A 17,927-nucleotide genomic window follows, 5' to 3' on the forward strand; every position below is an offset into this window, starting at 1 on the left:
TTACAATACCACATTTTAGTTGGTGAAGCCTTTTCCTGGAGGTTAATCCAACTCTTAAATTTTTTCAACTTATTTTAGTTCTTTTATGTCCAAGGTATGCATATTATTATCCTTGATTTATTGTTCTGCTCACTGTTTTTATGTATTGTATCTTGAGTTGCTTTAGAGGATACAAGCTGACTGCTCTGTCCAGCTGCATTTCAATTGCATTGTTTTCTTTTGTATTTTAACTCATTATAAAGTTATTCAGAGTTGCACTGTAAAGCCAGCTATGCTTCTGGATACTTAGTATGCTCGACTCCACCAGTATTTGTAGTTTTTCTTCCTACCACTTTCCCACTGTTAAACTTTTGAGTGTTTTCTTTCTCCTGGCTCAACGTCGTTCATTTTCCTTCCTCTATGAAAGGTGATGTGCATATTTTTAAATTTATATTTGATATGTTTAAATTTATATTTGATATTGATTGTCAGTTGTAAACACAGGTGTCTCATGTATATGGTATCATCACAAGAGTCTAGTAAACATGTGAGTGATGGAAGAACATGATTTCCTAAGTCTTCCTGCTAGGTATCCATGGAAGACTTACTACTGCTTTCTGCTTTCTTTTATGAGTAGGTTGAGAGGAAGATGGGCATTAAGGTAGATCATAGGAAGACTACATTATTGTTGCATTTTTATTATTTTTATTAAAAGATAATGCTCCTCCAGTTCATTGTAGGACTTTGATATTTGTGGCATGCTAGCACTGATGCTAGCACGTAAGCAACTTGTTTCTAAGACCTCATCTAGAATGCAAATTTTGGTCACCTCATAAAACCTGGGTCACCTGAAAAAAAAAGTTTTGTAAAGTAATTGAAGTACTCACTTTGGATGCATTTGCAGAAGAAGCAGCAAAGCTAGGAAGATATAATTAGGCTGCATATGCAGGGTATGTACCTATGTTGTATATAACTTGAAGCTAATGTGTATTGTTGGCTGATGTGAGTTAATTTTACAGCTGGAAGAACATGGGCAGGCCCGTAGGGAAAACTTAAATGCTTGAGCCAGGTTAAGTCTGTCACTTCTGGCTTTATGCTGGGATTTTTGTAAGGGAACTAGTCAGTGGCACAGGAATGTGACTAGTTTGTGTGTGTGTCCATCTTTGCTGATCTTTTGTAGTTTTAAGTACCACTTATAAATCTTGGGAGCCATCTTTACACTTCTGTATCATTTCCAACCAGCTTATCAGTGCAGCTTGTCACCATACAGAAAAAGGGAGATAGATAACCCTTCCCATTGTCCAGTAGTTTTGGATGAAGAATTGTAGTATGTTTTCGACTCTGTAAATTGATTGGCCTCTATTGGAACTGGTTAAGGGTTCACCCTATTGTTCTAGGCTTTTTCCTACTCATAAAGGATTCTTATGGTCGTACAGAAATAAGTGAAATGAAAATAGTGACAGTTGCTCTTTTGGTACTGTGAGTTAATAGATGAATAAGGTAAACAGAATGGGTTACGGAGGAGGCTTTTTTCTTGCAGTATTGTCGCCCCCTAAATGGAGAGTTGGGTTTTCCCAGTAAAACTAAACTGAGGTGACTGAATGTATCTTCCCTCTCTCTAACAAAGCAATCATTTCAGCACAAAATGGGAATTGACATGAGCTCCAAAAGTTTTAATGAGCCATCTGAGCCAAGTGATAAGACGGTCCAGCTTGTTAATAGCTCATCAAGAATTCAGTTCAGCTAGCACTTCAACTCTTTAATAAGCTATATATATTAGATATAAGCCTTATTGTGAGCTGATATCAGATAGCAAACTTACCCCTTTATCTTCCATGGATCAAATAGAAATGTGATAATATAATATATATATATATATGATAATATAATCATATATATATGATAATATAATAAATAAAGTGAAAATAAAATAGAGTTCTCTGTTCTAGTACTGATTATTTCTGTGTAGCACAGCATTTTGATTACTGTCCCTTATGTTCATCCTTTGAGGCTGAACAAATTAACTAAAACTTTCAGCATTTTTTTCCAGACTTCTGTGTAAGGAAACACAAATGCTGCCTAGAGAAACCCTAGAATAGAAATGACTGAAGCCTAAACAGTTGCTTGCCATTTTTAGACCACATTTTCAATGACCTGAGAGATTCCAGAGAAGGTCATGCCTAAGCTGTAGGTTTCATATCTGCTGTTTTATTTTTCTCTCCTATTGGTTGTGAAGAGAGCAAAGGAAAAATACGTAATTGACTTGATAAAGTATGAATATAAGTTTTCTGAAGCTACTGTGTAGTTGTCATAGCTGTATGCTGCACTGTGAAGAGTGCAAGTGAAATAATTGGGATTTCCTGAAGGAAATTGTGGGATTAGGCAGTATATTGATTTGTCGTAGTCATTATTTTCTGCAAAAGTAGAATATGGTTCTTGGATCAGTTCCTCAACCCAGCCTACTTACTTTGCCTGTAAACATTCAGGCTGGCAAGATAAAGAGGGGAGAGAAGTAACATAGACTTGTGTTAATGTATATTTACACACGGGGCAGTTTTGAAGCAACCTCACAGGTGGTGTGATTTTTATTTTTATTTTTCCTGGGAAAAGCTAGGTGCTTTACTGCCTGGTCATGCCCATGCTTCTTAAGATTGAAGTGGAAAGCTAAGAAATCAGACAGTGTCCATATCTTGGAAGCCTGTCAGCCAGCACTGTTCTAGCTCTTTTGGAGCTGTATATGTTCTTTTCTCTGTCAGTATCTTTTCTGGAGAGACCTGGGATGTATCCAGTTGTCCCAGTCTTTAAGCAGCGTGCTTGCTTCCGTCTGTCTCCAGTGAGCGTGGTATCGAAGTGCACTGGTGTACCATCTTTGGCACTTCTGGAAATAAAAATTCCTCCCAGTGCTGCTGTCCGAAAAGAGAAACTCTGGGGGTAGTGTTGCAGTTTTTTTGTCACCTTACATAAAGAGGAAATGTTCCAAACTGCTGCTGCCCTGCAGAGGGGCAAAAGTTTGTTTTCTGCTGCTGTTTTCCTGATGCATGTTGTATTTACATGCTCCTTATCTTCTGATTCCACTTCTGCTGTTTGTTCAGTGTGAGGAAGTGAGGCAGAATGACTTCATATCTACCTGAGTCAGTGAGATCAGCTCTGATGCAGCGTTCCTTTGTTTAAGCTCTTTGTTTTTGCATGATGCAGTTATTCCTGTACTGACTGCTTCCTGTACAGCAATAGCTGTATTAGAACTAGACCTGTTCTGAGTGTCTTTGTGAAAGCAAACTTTCTTTTTTCTAGCTGAAGACTTGGAAGAAGCTTATAGGTGTGACTAGTTACAGGTCAGTTGTGTTTAACAATGCTAGAACTTGGTACCAACAAGCACATAGGTCAGTATTAATGCCTTATTGTCAGGAGTGTCTCAGTGAGGATGGCTCTTCAAGCATAGGTCAAGTCTATGACGTTGCTGCCACCAGGTGTCTTAGATGCTGCTTCTGTTCCTGCTGGCACGGGTGCTGCATAAATGAAAGTGGGAAAAGACCACAACAGAGGAATATAATTATTGGTGGTGTTCTCCCTGCTTCCCCCATGCTGATGAATCATAGCTTCATCAAAACTAACAAGCAGTTGCAGGAAAAATGGGGAGCAGTGCTAGTATCTTTCAGTCATATATGTAGGCTTCGGTTGTGGATACTCCCTCTTTAATGTTAAGATGAAGTTGTATTTCTTATCTTCTGAAGCTTCAGCATCACCTCTTTCAAAAATGTGTAATTGACTTCAGACTAAATCCTTTTAGTGACAGCAGTATTTTTTTTGTGTGCATAATATTGCTCGTTCTGACACAAACATTAAAAGAAAACAACAATACAACACCCTTCATTCTGTCTTTCAGTACAAAGTAAAAAGGTTACCAGTGCTTTCAGTAAATCACCAAACTATTTCAAATCTAGCTTTGGATTTTTATAGGATTTGTTGCCATGAAGCTTAGACAACAGGAAAAATAATTCTCTTCGAAGAGAGAATTGGAAGCTCCCCTCCAAGTCGTACATTTTCGTATTCAGTGTGTCAGCAGAAAAGGTCAGTTGTGCAAAGATACATGGAAGTACCTCCATGTTGCAGACTGCTTCTGACCTGTGTGGTCCACTTTTTGCCAATTTTATGTGTGTTTGTGTTATTTTTTTCCTTGTGTGGTCTGTTTTTTTATGAATGGAGGAACCCTGTTGACTCAAGTCCTGAATCAGTAATCACCTCAGAAATACAAATAAACAAGGAAAGCCCAGAGTTTTTTTTACTGACCTACTTTCTCCATCCAATCACCAGAACAGTTAAACTCTCACGAGAAGTTTGTCTAAATTTTGACTGATGAAGGTTTGTCTGCTCCCTTTTTGATTATTGAATTGCATTTGCCTCCTCTTCTTCCACCCCCAATCAGTTTACCCAAGTATCATCTCTGTCAAGATAACATGTACAGTTTCTTGAATTCTGACCTTTGGGTAGCAGCACTAAACTTGCCCATCTTTGCTGTATTGCTTCTCTCTGTTCATGGTAAGAGGAAGTCTGCTGTGCTATTCTGATTTGTGCATTGAAATGCTAGAAATGAAAATGCAGATGATAACCTATATGTTACCTTCTTTTCACCAGGAAACCATACAACTTACTGCAAGTAATCCCTTGACCTTTCACTTAGGATGATGACTTGTGTACTTGCCTGAAACTTAAAGTATTTTTTGGATGCCTTACTTGAGTAGGGAGTCTACATAAAACTATTTACCCCTAATCATGAAGTTTAAAAGGTGTAGTAGATAACTGTTTTAACCATCCTCCTTTCAGCTGTGTTAAATATGTACATTATATTTTAGTGTTAGGATTATTTGCTTGCTCACTAAAATTGTCTGTAGCTTATATAAAGTTGAACCTCCTTGTGGAGGCTTGCCAAGCAGGGACATGAAATGGTACTTATAGCAAGCGTTAACTTGGTGTTGCCTTTCATTCTGCAGCCCATCCCAGGAACTTTGTCTTCAGTCTTCAAATTAAGATGAGGATGAGGAGGAAAGGAACTGAAAATTGCTGGTTGTTAGCATCCAGAATATAGGAGTACTGAATTCCTCAGGTTTACTTACTTATTAACTAATCCTTCTGTATTGATATGACTGCCTGCTTTTCTGCCATTACAAGTCTTTGTTTTGGGACTTGCAGCCTAATATCAAGAAGAAAGTATTCTTCCCTTCCAGCAAGCCACGTGACTTCATGCAAGCACAGAGATTGATCTTGATTTCTAATTTCTCTAAGTGTGGACAAGGAAGCAACACTGAAGTAGCAAGCAAACCTCTTTCTTTCAAAAACCTTTCCAGAAATCTTTGCAGAGCTGTTTCTGGGGATGAATGGCCTGGGCTGCTGGAGGGACAGCTAGGGAGTTTTATGTTTGGGAGATGCCTAGCCTTCTGAAGTCTAAGAGAATTTTAGATGTTGCTTTGTGGCAAGGAAGCCTGACTCTTTTCTTAATTTTGTCTGGTTTTGGCAAGTAGCTTTTTTTTTTTTTCTTAGCTTATCTTTTGGCCAACGTATTTATATTTTTTGGCAGAAATAACATTTGATTTATCTAAAGAACAACCAGTGTGTATAATAAGACAGTCTGTTTTTAATAAATTATTCCACGTGTGTGGAGTGCAGTCTGGAAGCACTGAGAGCTGTGTTCTGGCAATTCTTCTTGTATACTGTGTTGGGGTATCCAAATGTGGCACTCATTGTCCTCAGTAGCCACAGTTTTAATATATTGCTTTTCTGAATGCTTTATTCTGCAGCTGACAACCTTGGCAGCTAATGGTCTTTCCCCGTGTGCTCAGAGCCCCCAAATTATTATCAAACTCAAATTTTGGAAGCAACCCCTACTATCTTACATGGCAGAGGCTTGCCTGTGAAAGGCTGGACTATTTGAAGGTAGGAGAGCTGTACAAAGAAGCAGGAGTTGCCTGAACAGCGAATGGTTTGCAGACCTGATTCCTAACTCCGTGGTTAGCTAAAGATTTATGTAACTCTATAAACATCATATTATACAATTAAGCTTCCAAACAGGGTGCTCAAATGCTCTGAACATTTGAGAAAGTGTATGCCAAACAACAAAAAAAAAACCTCTTGCATACTTTTAAAACAGCATATGCTCAGCTGCATTTAATCTGTTTTTTGTGTTCAGAGGTTTGTAGAAAGGTATATTGGTGGAAGGATATGTGGAGATCCTTAATCAATTTTCATGTCTGTTGCTGTACAGAGATGCATTTTAAACAGTATCTCCCCCCCTTCCTTTTTCTTTATGTTCTACCTACTCTTTTAACGTTATAAAGTCTAAAGTGGTTGTGTTGACACAGAAGAGTAGATGCAGTTCTTGTGCAGTCAGAATTCCATTTCTAGGTAGGAACTGCATACCGCTGGATGATTTTTAAGCTCAGTGCATTCTTTGTTGATATTTTGTTAATCTAGCTTAATGGTCACTGTACTCATTTTTCCTCTTTAACTGCTAGATTTTTTCAGGATGAGAACACTGCAGCCTACAAAGCCTTGGTTCCATTAACAGCACTGAATATCAGAGCACTGTCTTGCTAGCTTCTCCTCTGATGACCCCTCATTAACCTTGCCTAAAAGGCTTGCAAAGCCTTTCTCATATGCTGCACAAATGCACACAGAAGAACGTTTGTCTGTTCTGTATGCTACTTCTTCCTTTGAATAATAGGCTAGGAGCCACAGTAACTTCCCCCCAAATTTCAGACATTTGGAAAGCTTGACAAAATGCTGCTTGGTGTAACCTCAGCAGAGCTGGATATTTCACCTTGGTTGTGATTCAGTTTATCTGTAATTCAACAATGCTTTGAAAGCTGACATGACTGTACATTGTCAGAGCACATCACTTGAAGAAGAATTTCCTACTAATTTGCCTGGTGTTTTCTAGCACATCTCTCCTAGATAAAATCTAGACAGTGCTGCTCTAGAGTAGCTTTAAAAAAAACATACAAAACCCCAAACCAACCAAAGCCCACTACCTGTGCGAGCAATGCAACAATGCAGAATTTCTGGATCTAGTGGCATGACGTGCAGAAAGCTAGCAAAACCTGTCTGTAGTAGGTAAAGTGCTCAGTCTTTTTCCTCTGTTGGGTATCTTCCTCATACTGTGGAAGAGGGAGCAGCTCTTTGAGTTCCTTAGCAGAGTACAATTAACTTTTAAGATGTATAGCATGAGCAGAGAGTAGATCTAGTTGCTGCCATGTAGAGTATTTCTCTTGTTGTCCACTTGCTTGATCTCTTGTGCCCATGTGCTGGAGAGCAGCGTGGTGTGTCTTTAGTGCTTACCTGTGTCCATTGAAGGCCCACTGAGTGTGTCGGTTCTTTCTGTAATACAGAGTATGTTTGCTCATAGTTTACATAACAGGTACAGTTGCTTTCACTGACTTCTGAAACTCAGTATTTGACCCGCAGTTCTGGATGTCGACTGCCTACCGTACTAGTGTGTTGAAACATTTTTCTTTTGAATTGCTGAATTGTCCTATAATCTAGCTCAGGCCGCTTCAGTACTCTTCAGTGTCAGCAAAAATGGATGTTGGGGCAAGACAGAGGGCGAGACCCTTACTTGAGCTTGCTGTGAGCAGAGCAGGGTCAGCTGGCCGGAGCGGAGCATGGTGCCTCCCGAAGGCAGCTTCAGGTGGCTGAGGCATGCTGCATGCCTGGCAGCATGGTGTGCTGTGCAGGTAGGTGCTCTTTCTTCTCACCCTGTTTCTGCAACAGTGCTGGGACGTTCTGAAGGAAGTTGGTATATGAGCAACCCCGCTGAAATTTAAGATTAATTTAGATGTCAGAAATGTATTTCCTTTCCTCGTTCAGAAGGATGCTGAACAGATATTGAGCTTTGGCTGAAAAAAGTCACTGAGGGAATATAGAGAACTTTTGCTGATGTGCCTCACTTTCTGTGGCTTGGCAAACCAGCTAATCTATGTGGGGGAGTGTTTAGTTCTGTGTCTGTTTTTCTCTCTTCATTTATATAAGGTACCTAGGCACAGGGATAGAAAGCAGGTAGTTACAGTTCTAAGTCACGCTCCTCCAGATGAAATACCTGGTTTATCACGAATGGCCAAGATTCCTGTCTTATGTAGAATAATGTAAGTACCTCTGATAGCTGTTTCCTGACCAAAAGAAGTCAGAGGGAAGTACGTGGATAAATGAAAACTGCCGAGGAAAGGTTATTGAATGGTATTGAGCCAGACAATTGTTTCACTTAGTGCCTCTCTCTATTCAGGCCCCTGGCACTGCAGAGCCGTGGGTCACGTGCAGGGAAGCCTTGCTGTTTGTCCTGGCTTGTCAAAACAATTTAATGTAGGTGGAAAGGAATGAATGAAATGAACAGAGTGGGCTTGATGCATCTGTTTCAGTTTGTTCGAAGGGCAGCCCAGTGATTGGGATGTGGCACTTGAGTCCTTTGGGGAAGCTATCGGTTCAGGAAGAACAACGCTGCCCAATTTATAGGATAGTTAAGTCCATTTTAGGAAGCAAGCTCTCCTCGAGTTTGACAGCTTGTATATTTTTAAATATTTGTGCTATATCGGCTCAGCACATGCTATAACTGAGATGCGAGAATGTGATTTGCTAATGCCTAGGCTTAGGGGTTTGTCTTCTCTGCCTGGGGTTGCTTCATTATATGGTAAAAAAGGAATGACTGAGGGAGGAGGGAGGGTGTCCTTTTTTTTTTATTTTTAGTTGAAATTCCAAAACAAATTGGTCTTTGAAGGATAGAATATCAAGCCATATATTATTAGCTGTTCTTAAAGTGTTTTCTTCTTTATAAATTTATTTCTCAGACTTAAGAAAAGCATCTTATGCCTTTTTTGTTTTGTTTCTGGCTATTAAAAATAAAAATGTAAGTTAAAACATCAAAACTGTTTACCCAATCTTATGCTTTGTGATACTGAAATGTCAAATTGTGAAATCTGTTTTTGCTTCTGGATGGAAGAAGCAAATAGATGCTGCTATGATCTTTCTATAAAACTATTTAGACCTCAAGCTGCAGGGAAAAAGGGTGCGGAGGTTATAGATCTTATTTGATTCACCTTTAATACTATTTAATCAAAGGTAATAGCTTGCTTTAAATGATACACAATGATGCTTTTTACTGTTTCATTAGAGGTGGAGATGTGCAACAGCCACCCTTGCCCCACTGCCTTTTGCTTAGCCTGTACGCTATTTGCAGCTTGCATTGGAAGGTAGTGCAAGTATAACCACCAGTCTGTGTATACAGATTAATTTTGTTGGTATAATTTTACATGAGGTCTAGTATTTTCTTGATTGCTAGTTTTCTTGCTTTTTCAGGTACATTCACTGTTTTCTGCTACCTAGCTGTTCCTTTAGGGAAAGAAATAGAAATACGTGTCATGGATGAGTGTAAGATCCAAGGAAACAAGGGTAGTTAAAGGCAGTATGCATTGCTAGTCTTATGAAACAGGTGGCCTCTCTGTCCTTTTCTTACAGCTCTGTTTAATGTTAACTTTTGCTGTTGCAGTGCACTACTGAAAGGTGTGATGTTCCCTTGGTTGCAAAAACATAGCTGTTTGCTCTGGGTGGGATTTGTGTTTGTTTGCCTGTGTTTGTGTCCCAACTTGTCTGAGTTCATTAGGGCACTATGACTTTCAAAGAAGTGTTGAATTAGTATATTGTTATTGTCTGGATTTTTTTCTTCTATTAACGCCAGCACTGAAGTGTTGAGTGTCTGCTTTAAACGTCACAGATATGTTTGCAGGAACACGATGCTACCATTAATGTGACCAGAAAGAGAAATGACTCAAAATATGCGTGCCCATTAGGAGTCTGTTCATTGATAAGAGTGATTAGCACTTGTTAGTTTCTATTTGGGGCCAGTAGTACAGTGCTAGGGAAGACTGAATGAGGCCCTTAAGGGAGATCAGGCGTACGCAGGTTTAGATGAGAACTTAATGTCAAGTGTGGGCTAAAATTGGTTAGTAATGTTTCGGGTAGGTAACATGCACAAAAATGCACAAAATAAAGGAAACTTACCCAAATGTACATCTACAGTCTAGTTTTTGGACAAACATAAATGCAAATATTCATATTATATAGCTAAAATTAAGTAATATAAAAAAGTAATTGGTGCAGCCTTTTTTTAATAATTTATAAATAGTAATTAGTCTTAACAGCTATACACTGGTTTTAAAACGTGAAGTATATGGATAAAGTGCAGAGGCTGAGAACACTTTGCTTCATTTCTCTTGCAAAAATTATTATTTTTTTGTAATTTTATGTTCTAAGTATTGAGTTTCTTAAGGCATGTGCATATGATCTGTTGATTGAAGTACCTGTAGCAGCTCATTGCTTTTCTGCATCACAGCTGCTTGTAACAGTCGGGATGAAATTGGTCTTGGACAGAATTTGTGCTGCTGCTTATTGTAAAGAAAGGAAAACTATTAGCGGTATAAGGCAGCATTCCTTCCATATTTAAAAAAAAAAAAAAGAAAAGAAAAAAAAACACAATCTCATCAGATGTGAATATTTAAGTATTTGCTTAGTGTTTCTGCAAACACGATCTAGCAAAACTTATGCGTGCGCAAGGTTGCTTTCTTTAGGAGCGAGGGGAAGTGGTAGTGCTAATTTCTGCAGAGGGGAAGTGGTAGCGTTAATTTCTGCAGAGAAAAATAGTTTCAGGATTGAAAGCTCCTGATACCTATTAGTTAAATTTGTGACATGAATTTGGCATCTTCCTAAAAAAAACCCAACACATAAATATATGTGATTGACAGTTATAAGCACTGATAAGCTACTGATCTCTGAAATAATTGCAAACCTATTGTCAAACTTTCACCTGGAAGACTCTTACACTCCTGAAAACTGGAGCTTCGTCTGGAAATAAAGTAGGCTGTCCATGCCCACAGATACTCTGTGGGCCTCTTAGAAAATGTTGATAATTTAAGTGACTAGAGGATGGTTTAGATATTAACATGGCTGAATCTTATTGAGAAAACACATTAACTGTTAACAAAGGAAAAGGAATTACAGCCTGGTGGACAATAGAAGGTTGTGAGCAGTATGAGTAAACCCTGCATGCTTATACTGCCTTCTAATTGAAAAGGAAATCTGAAATGGAGTGACTTAAAATTATTGCCCATATTTGACAAAGGTCACTAGTTATTCGTAAATAACCGGTAGAAATGCTGATTGTAAAATTCTTGTCTTTAAGTGTATCCTGAGACGTTTTGAATACTGCATATGGATCCAATTCATGTCAGTTGATCAGGCTGGCTGGTGTGACTATGCATTGGTAAACTGACAAAACTGAAAGATGTAAGGAGGCTTTTTCTCCTCCTTTTGAGACTTGCAACTTGTTCTGGAAATAGCTGGTCAGACTCCTGAAGATATTGGATAGCCATTTGTTGGTAGATAATACAGTAATATTGTCCAGGAATGCTTTTTCATGGTTCGTCTCTGGCCAAAAGCTTGCTGTCTCTCCAATGTGAATTATGTCCTTGTTTTCCTTGATGCTAGATTACAGGAAACTTGCTCAATCATGAGGTCATACTTTTAATCTAAGAAAATCTAACCCAAATCCATTTGTCTACTGTAAGTGCATGCCATATGTTAGGTTTGTTGCCCTACTCTCTTCATGGAGAGTTAATACAATCTGTTACCAGTGGTCTGGATTCTGTACACAAAGGAATAACTTTATATATATATATATATAAATCTGTGAAATGTGCCTCAAATGATTCTGTTTTGCCTGTCCTTGAATACTTGAATGTTTTAGGACGTTATGTTCCCCTTCTACCTCAAGTCAGACAACCTCTTTGGAGTGTGGGAGGGAAACAGGAAGAGGAGAAAATTCCCAGCCTCCCTAGTCTTACCTCTGAGAGCAATTAGACTGTAAGGAAAATTATGATTTAAACAAGCAATAATAGAATGTCTTCCAAATAAAGTATTTAAGGGTAACTGCGAGCAAAATGGCATTTAAAAGATGCTGATGCTTGTTCATTGCTTGTACATAATTGTTCTTCAGATTGTTGCTTTTCTAAGCAATAAAGCAAAGCTTTCTTTTCTTTTTCATTAGGATCGGAAACTGTCCAAGTCAGAACGACAAAGATTTAAAGAGGAAGCTGGGATGCTAAAAGGGCTTCAGCATCCCAATATTGTCAGGTTCTATGATTCCTGGGAGTCTACAGTCAAAGGAAAAAAATGTATTGTTCTTGTGACGGAACTCATGACATCTGGAACGTTGAAAACGTAAGTAAATTCAACCGTCTCAAAGCATATGATAAACATTAGCACAAAATTAGAGCACTAGATGATAATTCAGAATAGAAAAGAACAAAGCCCTTTTAGTGAGAACTGGACTTCTGTAGGGAAATTCTTGTTTAAGAAGAGTCTTAGTACTGCAGGGTACAATGGATTATTCTTTAGGTTAGCAAAATTGTCAGATTCTTCCTTGTGATATCCTAGTAAGCACATGCAGGAGAACTCTAAGATTTTGTGGTCTCATAAAGAGAGTTTTTACTTTTCAGACCTTTTCCCTTTCCTGTCAAGCTGACTTCTATTTGGCGTGAGGCTTTGGGTGTAAAAAGAAACAAAACCCAAAACACCCTTTTTATTTAGTTGAAACTTCATGAAGTAGTACCTGAGAAAAACCTGAAAGTATTTGCAATTTTGCCATGTGAAGTAGTTGGGTGAAGCTAGATCTGTCTTTAAGTCAGAGTTAGACACCAGCAAATCAAACCGTTGTGAGGTCCCTCTAGTGGCGTGTAAAGCTTGGAGGGAGTTAAACAGAAATCATGCCTTTGTCTTGCACTGTACGATCTTGCAGAGATGTGAGCTTGTTCAGAAGCATCCAGTTGTCATAACTCTACTGGAATTAAAATTGCCAGGATTTGAAATTCATATATTGTGGGTCATTGTCTTAATTTGTTGCCCATTTAAGTCTTGGAGAGTCATTCAGATCCTAAATATGTGAGCAGACTGTAGGAGCTGGAAACAATTTGCAGTCTGTTTGGTTAAAATAGCCTGTGAACTCTTTTTTTTTTTGTGATGCTTATTGATAGCTGCAAACGGACATGCTTAAAGCAGGAAAAAATGCTCTTGGGAGTCTGGACTGTAACTATATGGAAGTGTTTGTCTCTTGAAATAGTGCTGGAGGTTTAAAGATGTTACAACTTTTTCTTTATCCATATGTTTGGGAATGGCTTTTGTTTTTCTAAAGGTTGTTTAAAGTATTTCAGATAAAGTAATAGATCAATTGCTCTATGTCCTGTACTTAAAGCAGTATAAAGGTTTTACAGCTCTGTACAGGTGCTTCTATTTACAGTTATCTATTTTCATGGTAGTGTATGTAGTGTTGAATGTAACTTTCTTTTCTCCCTTTCTTACCCTTTTCTTTCCCTCACAAATGTGATGTTTGGATTGTCTTGTTGTGTAGTAGCATAAGCAACATAAGACAGTAATAACAGACAGCCATAAGATAATGTTTTTATGGGAAGAAATACTTTAGATTTGCTGGCCTTGGGATTATTTTGTACTCTGAATAATGAAGGTCTTTTTATTTTATCCGGAAAAAAATATTTTTCTTTTTAATTGCTATCTTTTAAACTGTAGACTTTCATTTTTTTTCACCATTGTGTACTTTGTTATATTTTAGTTTATTCTTGTCCACTTCACTTAAGACCTGACAGGTAAATTGTATGAGAAATTTCTGAAACACCAAAGTTAATATCATTGAGTATTTCACTTACCTGTGTCATATTCCTGGTTTTGTACTGCGCACTTGTTTTAGCATGTGAAATTTGACTAAGTATAACTTCCATATATTTTCAGTATGTCTGTATTATCTGCTTTTCATGTAAATGATATCTTCCTCATTTTGAGACTAGGGACATAGCCATCATTGCCACTTTGTTTAAAAAAACTAATGAACAGACTCAAGTCTCAACCTCTAGTCTTGTTTCCTGAGGACACTGTAGTATGTGCTTCTGATCTACTTAAAAAGAAAGTGTTAATTATCTGATAGGATACATGCCTTTGTAACTATTTCTGCTAACTTAGTAGGGTTTCCTCTAGCTCCTGGAGATGAGATGCTGTGATAGGTCACGAGCCTTCCTGCTTTAAAAAAAAAGAAAAGATTGAGACAGCCAAACTCTAGTTCCTGTTTTTCTCTGTTCATTGTAGTTAGCTATTAGGATTGTTCTGTGCTCAGATCAAATACCTGTCTTTAATGGACTACTACCCTGTAAAATAGCCAAGAATGACATTAAGTAAGAGCAAGTTCAGTTGAGGGTCACCAAGATGGTCAGGGGCTGGAGTGCCTACTGTGTGAGGAGGGGCTGAGAATACCAGGCATCTTCAGCCTGAAGATGGGGAGCCTTTGGGGGAGACCTAGAAGCAGTCTTCCAGTGCCTCTGAAGAAGTCAGAGGCTCTTTCCCTTAGTGCATGGCGGGAGGATTAGAGAGAACAGGCATACATTGAAACAGGAGAGGTTCAGACTGGGTATAAGGAGAAAATCCTTTACACTGAGGACAGTAAGGCCGTGGAGTAGGTTACCCCAAGAGGCTGTGCGACCTCCATCCTTGGAGACTCTCAAGACCTGACTGGATATAACCCAAATTAACCTGATTGACTTCGCGCTGACCCTGCATGGAAAGGGAGCTTAGACCAGAGACCTCCCGAGGTCTCTCCTAAACTGATTTATCATATGATGTTAGGAAAACTGAAAACATACTGGCTAATATGGCTGTCCGTGTACTTTTAAGTATTTATACATTTCCAGTTTGAAATGCTTTCTGCCTTAAGTGACATGAGCCTTAGTTCATGACAGTGTTATGGAAAAATTATAGCAACACTGCAGGATGCTGGGTGATGGTTGGACCCAGGTCTTTTAACAGTGAGAAGCTGGCAGTAGGCTAGCATATTTGAAACCAAGAATGTAATTAGGGATTCCAGATGCTGAACTGAAGTGCCCCTACCATGTGATCTTTGGAACAGGCTCAAGAGAGATGAATGAGGATTGTGTCAATAGCAAGAATTCAAGTGGTAGCTGATGTGATCCAGGACCTCCTTCAGCTTGTCTCCTTCCTTGGCTTGGCTTTTCCCCGTTCGTCTTTACATTCTGTTTTGAGACTCCTTCTGGAACAAGGTCCTGATTGCTTTTACAGTTCTGTTTTCACAGCAGAATTATTGCTCGCAACTTGCTTTCCAGATCTCCCTTTGAACCAGAGAAGTTAAAGTAAAAGGGATTTATATATCGAATTTTTATGTTGGCATTGATTCAAGTAATTTTATCAAGATTTATACTCCTGATTAAGTGGATAGGCAGAAGAGACTGAACACTGCCACAGAATAATTGAACCTTACTTGGTTTTAAGAATATATCTGCTGAATTCCATCCTGGTCATAGAATTTACCACCAGTCTTGTGGCAGTGTAAAACTGGTCAGACTTAACTGAGTAACATTGGCTACATAAGAATAAAGTTATTGCTGTATGCAGCATACTATTTCAGCAGCTCCTTCTCTAAATGTATTTCAGCCCGTACTTTTTAAAAAGGAGAAAGAAAAGAACTCTTCACTTTAAACTCTTCTACCTGGAGAGGGATAGTGAGAATACACAGCTGGAAAACACTTGAATACTGTCATAGGTTATTCTCTGTGTGGCATCTCTAATTTGTTGAAGTCGAGGAGTAGGATAAGATCACGCTCTTCTGTCACAAGGATTGGAAAAGATTTTTTGACTCTTCTGACATGGATTTTGGAAAGCAGCAATGTTAGAACAGTTAAGGCTGTTAGAACAGTTAAGGTATGCTGACATTATGTACAAACTCTTTCCCATCAATTCTTTGGCGTAACATTTTAAAAGATTTTTTCTCACGTTCATATTTGTCCATAGTTTTGAAATAGCAACTGGTCAGATTCAGGTGATCACATCTCATGTGGGATAACATCAGGGAGGTGATCTCTGAGAAATTCTGATTTGCTTAGCTACTCAGCAAGTAAATTTGAAGTAGATTTAAAGCGTAATCTGGAGTCCTTGATCAAAAAGTTTGGACTAATATTGATAACTGAGCTATAATGACTTCATAGTTCTTACGCAGTTTGCAACAGCTCAGTACTTCTTGTTCTTTGTTAGCATCTTTGGCTCCACTGCCCCTGCCCCCTGTTTCATCAAGGAAAAGGTTATAACTATTTATAGTGGTTAAGTGGTAAGTGGTTACGGGATGAAAAGTAGGGGGAAATAATCCTCTTAAATAAGTAGATAAGGGAGGTGTAATACAGAAGTTTTTAACTCTTCGTTGGGGAAGCAGTGCCTTGAGATTTAGCAAACTAAGTGTCTAATTATCTTAAGATTGACTTTGTATGCAGAGGAATTATTAGCTATACATCAAGTATTTTGCTTTTATCTTTCAGCACTATAGTCTCCTGGTTAGAAGGAATTGGGTAGAAATTCTCAATATGGCAGTTTATGTTTTAGGAGGGGGGTGCATCTTCAGCTCTTCAAATTGTGAAATTCACTGGTAGTTTTTAAAATAGAAGGTGAAGCTGAAATTTCTGAATCTCTCTAATTACTGCTTTTTCACTTCAGAGCATCAAATGGTACAGCGTAATCTGCTACTTGGTAGCAGAACTTGATTTTGAAAGACAATGGGTTGACGTTGGAACCTGTTTAATGTACTGTTATTTTTCACTAGGTATTTGAAAAGATTTAAAGTGATGAAAATCAAAGTACTACGAAGCTGGTGCCGTCAGATACTGAAAGGCTTACAATTTCTACACACACGCACTCCTCCCATTATTCATAGAGACTTAAAATGTGACAACATCTTCATTACTGGCCCCACTGGATCAGTCAAGATTGGAGACCTTGGTCTGGCAACCCTGAAGCGAGCTTCTTTTGCCAAAAGTGTGATAGGTAAGCCTCTACTGTTTTGAAGGCTGGTGAGCCAGTCTACGTACTTGGGAACTTGAATCTTAAGAGCTTTCCTTAAAAATATGGTTTCAAAGGTACATGGTCAAAGCCTGAAGATGTGCAGGCTGGGTTTCCCGTCTGTTGAGATCATTTGCTGTTCCTGATGATATTACATGTTGAAATGCTGGTTGCGTTTTTTGATTTTTTTTTTTATGTTAACATTAAGTATTTCAGTCTAGATTTACTGCCTTGCCCAACAATTTCTTGCAACGCTGTTGATAAAACCTCTCTTAACTATAAATCTCACCTTTAGTGTGCCTCTTCAAGAAATGTCCAAATGGATTTTGGTGACCAAACAACATTGATATTTAGTCTAGCATTAATTTGTATGACTAATATTTTTGATTGTCACCAGGTGTTAATATTAAATCTCGTACATTTTGTGAGTCATAAAAAACTAAGATGTATCAAAAAAATAAAAATATTGCAAATTGTGGTATAATGTCTTACTCAGGAGGTCCCCAGACTATGGAAGGGGGTGCACTGGGGAAGTGTAGTCCTGTACTTGGTTTGTTCTTAAGTATCCCCTAATGACCTTTTTTTTGAGAAATAAACTATTGGGTTGATAGAACTAGGATGATCTTTTCTGTGAATTCTTCAAAGAATTGGTTTTATCAGCTTTGTTCTTGTAGTTGGGTGAGTAGGCTGCAGGGAATTAAGTTGCTTTTATTCCTAGTATTTAAGCTTGCTAAAATGCAATATTGCTCAACAGTCCTGTTCTAGATTCCCAGATGGGATTAATGATATATACCTGTAAACTATTTTGCAAGGAGTCACTGAAATATTTCCTGCTTCTTAACCAGGTCATAGTATTAGTAGGAATGAAAAATATCCAATACCAAAAAAAAAAATGATTTTCTTAAACATACTCTTATCATTAGAAAATTACAGCTTTGTATCTTGCTGTTAATAGCTAGCCTTTGGATAAGTGGCTACAACTGCATTCTCTTTTCTGATTTCATGTGGTGAAAAGG

The 17,927-nt window shown here is 38.3% G+C and overlaps 1 protein-coding gene across 10 annotated transcripts in view; it reads left to right on the top strand.

Moving 5' to 3' along the window:
* Positions 1–17,927, top strand: part of WNK1 (WNK lysine deficient protein kinase 1) — a 104,424-nt gene that overhangs the window by 21,848 nt on the left and 64,649 nt on the right. For 9 of the 10 annotated variants that reach the window (XM_048059563.2, XM_066990203.1, XM_066990206.1 and 6 more), the window contains exons 2-3: positions 12,059–12,231; positions 16,676–16,896. In XM_048059563.2, the coding sequence (XP_047915520.2) occupies positions 12,059–12,231; positions 16,676–16,896 (394 nt within the window). Of the gene's footprint in view, positions 1–12,058; positions 12,232–16,675; positions 16,897–17,927 lie in introns of those variants that run through there. The other variant, XM_066990212.1, reaches the window with a different exon arrangement.

Source organism: Anser cygnoides, chromosome 1, assembly GCF_040182565.1.
Source record: "Anser cygnoides isolate HZ-2024a breed goose chromosome 1, Taihu_goose_T2T_genome, whole genome shotgun sequence".
NCBI classification, from domain to species: domain Eukaryota; kingdom Metazoa; phylum Chordata; class Aves; order Anseriformes; family Anatidae; genus Anser; species Anser cygnoides.